Source organism: Elephantulus edwardii, unplaced genomic scaffold (assembly GCF_000299155.1).
Source record: "Elephantulus edwardii isolate Elephantulus edwardi_28Jun2011 unplaced genomic scaffold, EleEdw1.0 scaffold00005, whole genome shotgun sequence".
NCBI classification, from domain to species: domain Eukaryota; kingdom Metazoa; phylum Chordata; class Mammalia; order Macroscelidea; family Macroscelididae; genus Elephantulus; species Elephantulus edwardii.
The window spans coordinates 6,994,855-7,007,488 of NW_006399755.1; the positions used below are offsets into that span (position 1 = coordinate 6,994,855).

The following is a 12,634-nucleotide window of genomic DNA, read 5'->3' on the forward strand; positions in this document are numbered from 1 at the left end:
GTCTCCCACATTGTGGTCCTACATCCTCTCAAGGCTGGCTGCTTCAACTTCACCTCAGCAACCAATACAGACCTGGCCCAGGAAGGTTGGCCTGTTGTGACTGGCTTTACCAGTGCACCTGGACAGGGAGGAATTCTAACACAGTTTGACAGATCCCCCCCCCCCCCCCCCATCCCCAAAAATCAACCATACAATCTCAAAGGGCAGCATTTGCCCCGAGATAAAACTCTAAAAGCAGGAAGGGATGGGCCCGGAAAGCAAATTTGACTTTTGATTGTGAGGGAAAGAAATGGCCCACATGCTGTGAACTGAAGGTTGAGTTAAAGAAGGGACTTCAAGGTAGCCAGTTTAGCAGAAAGGATTTGGTATCTCATTCTTGCGAAGTAAATGATTGGGAAACTATTATTCACATTTTGCTAATAAAAGTTTGACATTTTGTATGGCCATTGCTGGTTCATTAGTCAATTTTACTTTTCATACAGTTGTACCTTATGCATACCCACCACCCATCTGCCTGTGGGGTCTTTTGTGTTGCTGTAATGCTGTTTAGCTGTCTTGGGCTGAGTTCTCTACAGAAGCAAAATCAATGAAGTGTTTATATAGAGAGATATTAAAAAAGAGATTGATTTTTTTTTTTGAAAGAGAATGGCTCACACATTTAGAAATAGACGTTGGTAGGTTCCACGTATGTGGGTCAGTCCACAGAAGAAAGGCATTGGGAGGCTTAGGAGTCCAGGGTCAGCTGACTGGCTTTGGAGGACTGACAGGTAAGTAGTCCCAGGTGAGCAGCTACAACAGGCTGCTGGTTTAGCTTTGGGGTGATGAACCAGGTACAGTACTGGGCAGAAGGCTCTCCTGCTTTACTAGGAGTTTATACATATATTCAAAGCAGGCAAACCCCTAAGGAGACTCTACTTCAGGTTAAGCTAATCATATCACATAACTGCCTCTAAGACTACCTCATTAACATAATGGATTAATAATACTTGTACATACTGAAAATTGTCATCACTTTGGCATACACTATTAACCATCACTTATAGGCTTCTGCAAAGCTTCCAGACTAGCGAAGATAGACTGGGAAAATAGACCTAGTAGTCAGCTCCCCAAAATCAGCCAGAAAAAGCTGTGTGGATCACAGCAGTCAGAGCCCCAACTGATGATGGAGACAGCTCAGCCAGGGCAGGGCTCTGTTGGGCATGGGTCTGTGACAGCAGCTAACAGCAACGATAGATTTTAATCTAATCATGAAAAAAAATTAGTGAAATTAAAAGAAAATAAGCGTGTGAAAGAAAAGCCTAAAGATAAGAATAAATGGTTATTCATTTTTTAAGTGTTCTATTATTTGTTTTAGTTTAGCAGGATTAAGGGCAAGTTCCTATACAGGACATTAGTTTTATTATACCCAAAGTATATGGTTTGCTAGGAAAGGAACTTAATTCTTTAACCTCTGATCTCTTTATCACTATATTCAGTAAACACTTTATAGTATTGTGCCTGACCTCCTTAAAATAACACTATTGCTTATAATCTCTGACCCTGGTTTCAGGGGTCCTGAAGTCCCTATGAAATTAAAATTTTCAGAGTTACTACCTTTTGTATATATAGTGGATACAGGAGAAAAAAAAATCCTGCAGACTCTTGGAGTGTTTCTTCCTTTTTCATAAACTTCCTTTTTTTTTTACTTTCCCCTTTATTCTGTCCTGTAGCAAATACACCATTCAAATAAAATCAAATGAGAAATTTGGGAGTTCTGGTAGTGTCAACCTCTGATAAGAAATTGCACTGCCAACCCTAAGACACGTGGTTTGAGTCTCCCAGCCGCTCTCCAGGAGAAAGGTGGACAATCTACTTCATATGATTTAAAGCCTCTGAAAACTCACTCGGTGGGTCAGTCATGAGTGAGTTACGGAACACAACACCAATAATTTTTCTCTCTCAGTTTCATACATTCCTATTATGCCCTTATCTAGATTTCCCAAACTGATAGGTAGGTAGTGCTGTGTTTTATGCGGATAGCATATTGTTTTGTTGGTTTGGCTTTTTTTTTTTTTTTTTTTTTTTTTCCCCCTTTTCTCTTCTTCTCCCTGCCTCTTTTGAAACAAACAGTCCCTCGGCCAAGGACTATCCACTTAGGTTTGTATCCAAAGACGAAATTTGTAGGTGAAAGGAGTTAGGAGTCAGCCTTCGTTAGAGACTGGTTCATTTCAGGGTCGAAAATATGGAACGCTTCACGAATTTGCGTGTCATCCTTGCGCAGGGGCCATGCTAATCTTCTCTGGCTGGTTTGGCTTTTGTTTTGTTCTTAGTAGTCCTTACGTCCTTTTAAATGGGAATATTTCCATATTATACCCAGGCCCTAATCACAGTGTTCTCTGCATTTGATTTTGTGGTCCATGGAAGTCATTAGCTGGTGCTAACACTCCAGTCACATATTTAATTTTTTTTTTTTTCTCTAAAGAGCAAACATGAAAGTTTTTCACTATGCTTTATCTACCAAACTAGCTTCAGTGTTAGCTATATTATTGAGCATGTGCAATATTGCATTTATAAACTAAATTAAATTAAATGTTAGAAAGAATGTATCTCTTGAAATTGGGCTTAAATTGAAGTAGCTTCCCTGCTTGCCAGTTAAGTGTGTGCTCCGTATCAGTCATTGACTCTGAGTATCTGTTTAAGAGATTAATCATACTGGCCTTGTCATGTTAGGATATTATAGCTTGGGGGTACATAATACAGTGTACAGCACATACTGCTGCTCAGTAAGTTATTGTCATTTAAATTTAGAGCTTTAAACTTCTCTGTGCACTTTATAATCTTAGGATTAAGTTCAATACAAATTATTTTGTTACTGAAATACACACTGTTTCTTATATTGTTGTTAGGCATGTTTTTGAAATCGTTTGGCCTTAACAACTTAAATTGTAGAATGGTTAGCAGGCAATTTGTCCTTCCTCATTTTTCCGTTTTGAATTCTACTGAGCATTTCATTTATCCTGGCTCTAGTTTTCAACCATGAATGAGGAGAAAACGTGCAACATCTGACCTTTGGAATTGCATCTAAAATGAGACTCCATACGTTTTAGGCCTCGGGGTTTTAGATCAATTGATTTAAAAGATTGACTCTACTTTGATGTATCCAAGAGCTACAAAACATTTCTAAGACAATTTTCATGCAGCTCTTTGTATTTAACGATAATTTGATTTCTCTTACCTAGGTCTTTTTCTCATATTTTCCATTGGCTCTCAAAACTGGTGAGGTAGACATTAGTTACAGTACCTTGTGATGTAAACTGCTAAATTATCAAAGAAGCAATATTTAGTTACCTAAGGAGTTTTGAAAAATAGATCTAAAGAAGGTAAGTAACCAGGGAAAACTGTGTTTACCATAGTATACATAATGATATTTCACATGTAGAGATTTTTTTATTATAGTACATGTATTGTTTTATAAGTAATACCTACAGTGTGAAAAATTGGATTTTTATATTTAAGGTTTATCTTTCTTACTATATATTGGTCCTAGGAAAGTTCTTTTACAGGTGTAACAACTTACAGAAGAAAGTTTTTGTATACCTTGTTAATCAACCCAGTATGCCAATTACTATAAACTTAATTGTAAAAATTATGCTTTTGGGGGGGGAATTATTTTTTTACTGATTAGGAAGAATGTGAATGCTGATATAGGCTGTTATCTCACAAAAAGTAGGCAAGGCAGTTTTCTGAGATTAAGTAAGAAACTGTTGCTTAAAACTAAGACATAGCTACATTTATGTATTGTAACAAAATGAGGAAAATGGACAAAGTTAAGCTTAACTAGAGGGAGAAGCAAACTTTGACTGATTTTTTAACAGACTGTTACCTTACCATACCAGTTTGTCTTGGTTGAGGACACACTGCATAAAGCACAAGTTGAGACCTTGTTGGCAAATTCTATAGTTTATGGTCCTGCAATGAAGGTAGCAGGCAAGGAGGTAGAAAGTATATGTATTGATTATGTAATCAGCTAAGTGTAAGAGGCTAGTATGTTTCTGACAGTTATCTGCATATATTGGTTTTTAGTAGCGTTGAGCACTAACATCTTTCAGTGATTCTAAATTGCTTTAACTTAAGAGGTTAATTTTTATTTTTTTCAGTTCCTCTGGATCTGCCTCAGTCCTGACACACAGCAGCTCGGGAAATAGTCTAAAACGACCAGACACCACAGAATCACTTAATTCGTCCATGTCCAATGGAACAAGTGATGCTGGTAAGTGGTCATTAAAAAAAAAACAAAACAAAAAAACACAACTTAAAAACATTTGCAATAATATCCGTGTATTTGTAATATACTGATAACAGCACTGAAAGACCCAATTTAATAGTAGTCTAAGCAGATTGTTTTCTTTTAGATCTCTTCGATTCCCATGATGATAGAGATGATGAAGGAGAAGCAGGATCAGTGGAAGAGCATAAGAGCGTTATAATGCATATCTTGTCCCAGGTTAGGCTTGGAATGGATCTTACTAAGGTAAGGCTCATGATTGGTATTTGCTACCGAGGGTGGTGATCCTCTGTGACTGCATGGGAGGTGTGTTTGTGCAATACAATGTTAGCTATTATTAGCTGAGGTAGTAATGATGTAACTTCTGTTCATATATTGCATCTTAAGATTGAATGTAAGGAAACTCTGGTGGCCTAGTGGGTAAGGAGTTCAAATCTACCCTCTACTCCACAGGAGAAAAATGGACATTTTCCTCCCATACATTTTATAGTCTTCCATTGGAGGATCAACTATGAGCCACTTCCAGAGTGATTGCACTGAGTTGAAGTTGTTGATGAATATTTGTTATTCTTACGTGCTGTTGAGTCGCTTGTGACTTCTTGCCACCCTGTGTACAATAGCTCTGAACCCTGCTCTTTCCTGAGCCAACTTGACTGTCTCCAACACATCTACCCTCATTACCCTAGTCACTGAGTCACTCCATCTCATCGAGGGTCTTCCTCTCTTGCCCTATTCCTCCAGCCTCCCAAGCATGACGTCCCTCTCCAAGAACTGGGCCCTCCTTGCAGCATGTCCACAGTATGTCAAATGAAGTTTCAGAATCCTTGCCTCCAAGGACCAGCTTTGTTTCATCCTCTCCTGGATGAACCTGTTTGTTCTCCTAGCAGTCCATAGTATATTCAGTGCTCTTTTTTTTTTTTTTTCAGTGCTCTTCTTAAGCACCACAGCTCAAAGGCATCCATTCTCTTTCTATCATCCCTAGTCATTGTCCAGCTTTCTGATGCATAGCACATAATTAGGAAGACCGTGGCCTGGATCAGGTGCACCTTAGTCTGTAGACTGGCAGTGTTGCTCTTCAATACTCTGGAGAGGTCCCTGGCAGCAGACTTTCCCAGTGCAATTTGTCTTTTAATTTCCTGACTGCTGGTACCAAGAGTGTTGCTTGTGGAGCCAAACAAACTGAAGCTATTAACAATCTCATTCTCTTCACTGTTCAGCGATATTGGGATTGGTCAGTAGTTTGAGCAAAGACTAAAGTCATGTTCTATACACAGAATCAGAGTGATCAGAGTGTTAATCTTGTGTTCAGAGAACTTAAGTTGTCATGCTATCTCCGTTGTTACTAAACTATATGATCTTTAGCAAGTTCCTTCCTCTGTGAACTTTTGGTTTCTCATGTACAAAATTAACATACATTGACCCACTTTGTATAGTTGTTGTAATAAATGGAAGAGTTAGTGGAAAATCATGTGGTGTTCACATATTCAGGAAATACTGTGGTCTAAATTTGGTTTTAAACTTGTAGCTCTTAGAGCCTATGGTGATGAAGGAAGAAGTTCAAGCTGCTTTGAAGGAAATAGCAAAAAATAAGGCTCCAGAAATAGATGATATACCAATTGAAGTATTTCAGATACCAGATGTTGCCCTGGATGTGCTCACCAAGTTGTGCCAAGAAATCTGGAGAACAACCACTTGGCCAACTGACTGGAAGAGATCTATATTTGTTCCTATTCCAAAGAAAGGTGACCCAACTGAGTGTGGAAACTACAGAACAGTGTCATTGATTTCACATGCAAGCAAGATTCTACTGAAGATTATCCAAAAACGATTAGAACAGCACATCAGCAGAGAACTGCTGGAAGTCCAGGCTGGGTTTAGAAGGGGTCGTGGTACTAGGGATATTGTTGCTGATGTTAGATGGATCTTGACTGAAAGCAGAGAATACCAGAAGAATGTCTATCTATCTGTGTTTCATTGACTATGCAAAGGCATTTGACTGTGTGGATCATAACAAACTGTGGCTGACTCTGAGAAGAATGGGAATCCCAGAACATTTAATTGTGCTAATGCGAAACCTGTACTTGGATCAAGAGGCAGTAGTCAGAACAGAGCAGGGTAACCCTGCATGGTTCAAAATAGGGAAGGGTGTACGCCAGGGATGCATCCTGTCTCCATACCTTTTCAACATGTATCCAGAGCAGATTATCCGAGAAGCTGGGCTCTATGAGGAGAATTGTGGCATCAGGATTGGTGGAAGATCTATTAACAATCTGCGTTATGCAGATGACACAACCCTGCTTGCTGAAACTGAGGAGGACCTCATGCTCTTGCTGCGAAGGGTCAGGGACTGCAGCCTTCAGTATGGACTGAGGCTCAATGTCAAGAAGACAAAGATTCTCACCACTGGACCAATTGGCAGCATCAGGATGGATGGCGAAGAGATTGAGAGTGTTCACAGCTTCAGTTTGCTCGTCTCCACAGTCAACACTCTTGGTACCAGCAGTCAGGAAATCAAAAAGCGTATGGCGATGGGAAAGTCTGCTGTTAGGGACCTCTCTAAAGTACTCAGGAACAACGGTGTCTCTCTGGAGACTAAGGTGTGCCTGATACAGGCCATGGTATTTGCAATCGCTTGTTATGCCTCAGAGAGTTGGACAATGACTAGGGAAGACAGAAGGAGAGTGGATGCTTTTGAGCTGTGGTGCTGGAGAAGAGTACTGATTGTACCATGGACTGCCAGGAAAACAAACAGATTCATCTTGGAGAGGATTAAACCAAGCTGCTCCTTGGAGGCAAGGATTCTGGGGCTTCGTCTGACATACTTTGGACATGTTGCCAGGAGGGACGGGTCCTTGGAGAGGGACATCATGCTTGGGAGGGTGGAGGGACAGCGCAGGAGGGGAAGACCCTCTATGAGATAGATTGATTCGGTGACTGGGGTAATCGGGATGGGTGTGTCGGAGGCAGTGCGGTTGGCACAGGATAGAGCAGGGTTTAGGGCTGTTGTGCATAGGGTCGCTGTGAGTCGAAAACGACTCGACTGCACATAACAACAACAACAACAACAACAGCTCTAAATAGAATGACCAGTTGGTTTGGGAACTGGTATGTGGATGCCATTTTATATCTGCCATTTTGCTAGAAACTTCATCCTTTCACTAAACTTAACCATAGAGCTACCAATGTATTTGTTACTGTTTACTAGGCTAAATCATATTAAGTATGACAGAGAGCATAACCTTATTTGTGATTTCAAACTTGTAATCTTTCCATTCTTCATAGGGTTGCTATGAGTCGCCTGCGACTCGGTGGCACTTAACAACAACAACAGTCTTTCCACTGTTGCCTCTTACTTTTAACCTTTGAGCTACAGTAGCTTTCATTCATATTACTTGAATTATTCTTCCATCTAGCTTTAGAAATTTTTCAAAATTTAGGATTTTTAATTTTGTTTTGCCTAAATCAACTCTAGTGCTGGAAATTAGTGTTTACCGTAGTGAGTTTTATTTTGATTTTTCAATTTAGAAAACAATTAAAAATAAAGTGCTCACTCACCATACTCTAACAAGTGCCTGGGATAAGATTTCTTACTCCAAATTCTGAATGAGAGGGGGAAGATAAATTATAAGGATAGTATTTATTTGTGGGATCCAGCATATTTGTCTGTGAAGCCATGTTGTGGTTAAGTACTGTCAAGTTGGAACCAACCCTCCTGTGGTGTTCAGTGGCAGAAAATCACATGGGAGGAGATTGCCCACCTCTCTGCCACAGAGAAAAATGACCCTCAGGTTTTCGCATCACAGCTCATTAGTACTAAGCCACTAGCGCCCCCTGCGGAGCCCTAGGTAAGAGCATACGTGCATGAGTCTGTCCCTAAAACTGCTTCAATGATATTAGATTACCAGCATTGAGGACTCTCCTTCATAGGGTCTCTGTGAGTCGCCTTCGACTCAATGGCACTTAACAACAATAATATCAACATAGAGATCAGTTGGCCTAGTGGACAGAAAGCAATGCTACCAAGCCAAAGGTGGGTGACTTTTAATCCGCGACCGTTGGGCCTGTCTCTTTGTTTTTGTTCAAACATTCCTCTAGGTCATATAGCCCTGGTGTGTCCTCTACAGTCCAGCGGCAACTTGTGCTGCTGTGAGGCTGAACACTGACGCTGCTGTGTCAAATGCATTAATGGTTGATTACCCAGTGCGGACAGTGTAGGGTAAAGCTCCCCGATTAAAACAAGCTGGGAAGCAGGAGTGGTATCCACTTCTGGATACCACTGGCCTCTGGAGCTGGCCTCCGGAAACCATATGAACCTGGAAAGGGGATTAAAGACACACAGCGTTGAGGACTCTCCTTCATAGGGTCGCTGTGAGTTGCCTGTGTCTTGACGGCACTTAACAACAACTGCTAGAATAAGCACTTCCAAGTTTGAAAGCTGTAGCTTAATGTTGACTTCTGAAATATAGCACTTTTAAAATTCTTTTGTCTTAGTTGATTTGGGCGTCTAATAACAGAATACAAATTTAAAAGCAACTTAAACAGTACTAGCTTTACTGTCTAATGTAATGAGAGGTCCAGAAGGAGAGTAGTTCCAGAATTGATTAATAGGTCAACGATACTGTAAAGGACTTGGATTCCTTCATTCTCTTCTTTGGCATCCTTAATGTCCTGGATTTTATTCTCAGATATATCTTACTGTCATTGCAGAACAGGCTTCCACATTTTCAGGAATGTTATCATCTCACTTACTTTGGGCACCAGTCCTTGAAGCGAAACATCATGCTAGGAAAGGTCAACAGAAGGGAGAGAGACTCCTAGCTAAATGGAGTGGCTGACAGTGGGCTTGAACAGAGATCTTGAGGATGGTACGCGATAAGGCAGAGTTCAGATCTGTTGTTCATAGGACTGCTAGGAGTTGTAGTCAACTCAGTGATGCCTAAGAATGCCATTCTTAAAATACATTTTTAGGCAGAACATTTTCTTTCTACAATTTAAAAAAAAAAATTGGGAAAAACAGTCTTTTTCAAGAAGTGGTCTAACTTCCTTGGAAGAATAAGAATCACAAAAGCCCAAAACTGATTCCTGTCAGGTATACCTCTACTCTCCAACTTTACTACCTTTTCTGACAACTGTCTCCACTGCACATTCTACCTCTCTTGTTAGTTTTGATCAGTTATTGTAATAGCCACACAAAACTAGTCATAGTCAACAGTTGTGTGGTTTTTTTAGGCTACAACTTGGGATAAAGAGACATTTCAGGAGCCATGCTTCATGTCATCTTCATTGTTATAGCTGTCTTCTGAGTCCAGGAAGTTCTTAGCTTAGGGACACCAGGCCCCAAAACTGTGTTTCTCTTCAGGCTATTTTTGATGCTACATTCCCATTTAGCCTCTGTGAGATTGACCCTTCTGTTCATTTTTAAGGCATGGCCTTTCCAGCCAGACCACAGCTGACCAGTTCTCTCAGTAGACCAGTCAGTTAATTGCATAGTATTAGGCTGATTTCCCAAAAGCTCACTTAATCCTATTGGTTGGAACAATGGGTTAAAGCACTCAGCTGTTAATCTAAAAAAGAACAGTGGTTCAAAATGAGCAGCCACTATGTGAGAAAAAGATTTAACCCTCAGAGATTTACAGTTGAAGAACCCCTGTGGCAGAGCTCTACTCTTTTAGGAGTACTATGTATCAGAATCAACTGGGCAGCATTGAATTTGGGTTTTTGCCTAGAGAACTGAAAACAGGACATGGGGCAGAGGGCTGTGAGCGTCTTTCTGAAAGGGTCAGAGAGTGAGCATTGCACAGGCCCTCAACATCCCAGCATAGAAAACAGATAAAGAGCCCACAACCCCATGCTGCCTCTAGAGCCACACCAGCAGCAAGAGGTGTGTGTATTCATTGTTGCCTCACAGACTTTGCCCACTATTGTGATACTGAGAGTGGGGTTTATCAGGGAGATAGATTGGGGAGTGAGAAAAGCAAAGAATATCTCACAATGCAAATCTAGGTTTAGTCCAGCAGTCCCAAGCCAGATTAACAGCAACACACAGTTCCTTAATAAGTAGCAAGTCCTAGTTTCCATTCAGCAAGACAAATTTAAGAAACCTCTGGTCTCCTCAGTCATCCAGCAAGGTTTTCCCTCAAAGCAGTTAGACGACAGCTTCAAAGATCCCTCAAGCTTGGCAAAATTTTTAACTGTGGCCTTTTTCTCAGGGATTCTCTGATGATCTCTTACCACGGTTTCTCTACAGCAATGCCACAATCTCTCCACCACTATCACTAGGATCTCACTCTCAACCTCAGTTTTGCTGCCAGTGTGGGAAGCACTCTCTTACCCTAGTCCCACAAATGTTGATGATTTTCAAGACCATGTGCCTGCATTTAAGGTGGCTGGAGACAGAGGGGGCTAAGGTAATAGCTAAAAAGCCACCTTTAGCATCATAGACTGTTTGCAGTTATTATAGGTTGTGACTCAGTGAATCATTTTTGGCAGAAGTATAAATCCAAAGGTTATATATGGAAATGTTGCAGGGTCACATCTATTTAGCACCTTAATCTTCAAAACAACCTTGACATGCAAGAAGGACATTTAATTATTATTTTATGGAAACATAGGAAAGTTTAATTGAATTTCAAGAAAACTTGTAAATATAGAGAAAATTTTTTTCCTTGGATTACAAGTGAAATCAGTATTCTTTTTGTGTTTGTTGTGTTTCTCTTTTGAACATTACATGTGCAGTACTTATTTTTATACAAAAACATCTGCCTCTGTTTATTAACTACATCACCCTCCCAACTTTGAGGTATTTCACTAAGTGCTGCTATGCCATTTTTCTCTCTCTTATTAACATATTGCTGTTTAAAAAATAAATTTAGCGTAGTATATGTTTATAAATACCAGGGAATGGGAGCATAGTTGGCAAATATAGAAGGTGTGCAAAATTTATGTAAAAATGTCATAGTCATTTTTTGTTGATTTTTTAGGAACTGTTCATACATTAATAGTATTTAATCTTTTAATAAATACTTGTTATGCATCAGAGAGTTGAACCAATGACTAGGGAGGATAGAAGGAGAATTGATGCCTTTGAGCTGTGGTGCTGGGGAACAGTATTGAATGTACCCTGGACTGCCAAGAAAACAAACAGATTCATCCTGGAGAGGGTTAAACCAGGCTACTCCTTGGAGTCAAGGATTCTGGGGCTTCTTCTGATATACTTTGGTCATGTTGTAAGGAGAGACCGGTCCTTAGAGAGGGACATCATGCTTGGGAGGGTGGAGGGACAGCGCAGGAGGGGAAGACCCTCTATGAGATGGATTGATTCAGTGACTGGGGTAATCGGGATGGGTGTGTCAGAGGCAGTGAGATTGGTACAGGATAGAGCAGCATTTAGGGCTGTTGTACATAGGGTCGCTATGAGTCTCAAGCGACTCGACGGCACATAACAGCAACAACCCTTTAAATGCTCAAAGAAACAAAACCTATGGTTTTGTGCTTTAGCATTCTTACTTTGATGGTTTATAATTTCTGTTTCCCAGAAGTCAAAGGATGTGGCACAAATCTGTACATAAGTTTACCTGCCACATTTAGGTTATGAACATACGTATTTTATTTGCTTATAACTTAACTCTGGAGTTTGATAATAAAGATTAGATTCTAAATGTTCATCGCTTTAGTGTCCCTTTCCAACTTCATGTCCCTTTTTATATCTACCCAATCCAGTGATGCATTTCTTTTACATCCATTCTGGTTTCTTCATTCTCTGTTGGTCGCAACCTTACTAAGGCTTTTTTTCCCTAGTGCCACTTCAAGGAAGAAAGCCCCACCTCTGCCTTAATTCTGGATACTCAAATAGAGCATCCTTTTGTCCCCCCGAATGCTCTGTCGTGTATGACTTCTGTCACATTCCACCTAGAGTGTAAATGCCGGGCTGTTCTCTCATCCCTACCTTTACCACCCTCAGAGCTTTTAACATAGGAGCTTGAATACAGTGAGATGCTGCCAATTTCTTAATTTCAAGGAGTTTTGTCTCTGGTGTTGTACTCCCATGATGACTAACTAATAGTCTCTTACAAATAATAATATATTTTTGTCTGTCTCATAGTAATCTTTTTTTATTAGTTGATCCTCATCTTTCTCATTGTTACTTTTATTCTGATTTCCATTCTTATTTACTTTACCATATTCCTAGGCCCTTAGCATTTTCCTTCATGCACCATGGTCAAAAGACTGTTTCTTTTGAATCTGTTCTTTATTTCTTTAGTCACTCATTTAAAATCTTTTTAATGTGTAATAGGAGCCGACATTGTAGCTATGAATGAAACTTGTGTTCTGAGAGCTCATCATGTATTTACAGACTCAGATGTGAGTATA

At 40.1% G+C, this 12,634-nt stretch overlaps 1 protein-coding gene and 1 pseudogene across 4 annotated transcripts in view; one reads left to right on the plus strand and one right to left on the minus strand.

The window, feature by feature from the left end:
* LOC102850486 overlaps nt 1-4,226 on the minus strand; it is a 7,405-nt pseudogene extending 3,179 nt beyond the window's left edge.
* Nucleotides 1-12,634, plus strand: part of OSBPL9 (oxysterol binding protein-like 9) — a 256,973-nt gene that overhangs the window by 229,940 nt on the left and 14,399 nt on the right. For all 4 annotated transcript variants that reach the window (XM_006879671.1, XM_006879668.1, XM_006879669.1 and 1 more), the window contains one exon: nt 4,484-4,510. In XM_006879671.1, coding sequence (XP_006879733.1) covers nt 4,484-4,510 — 27 coding nt within the window. The remainder of the gene's footprint in view (nt 1-4,483; nt 4,511-12,634) is intronic.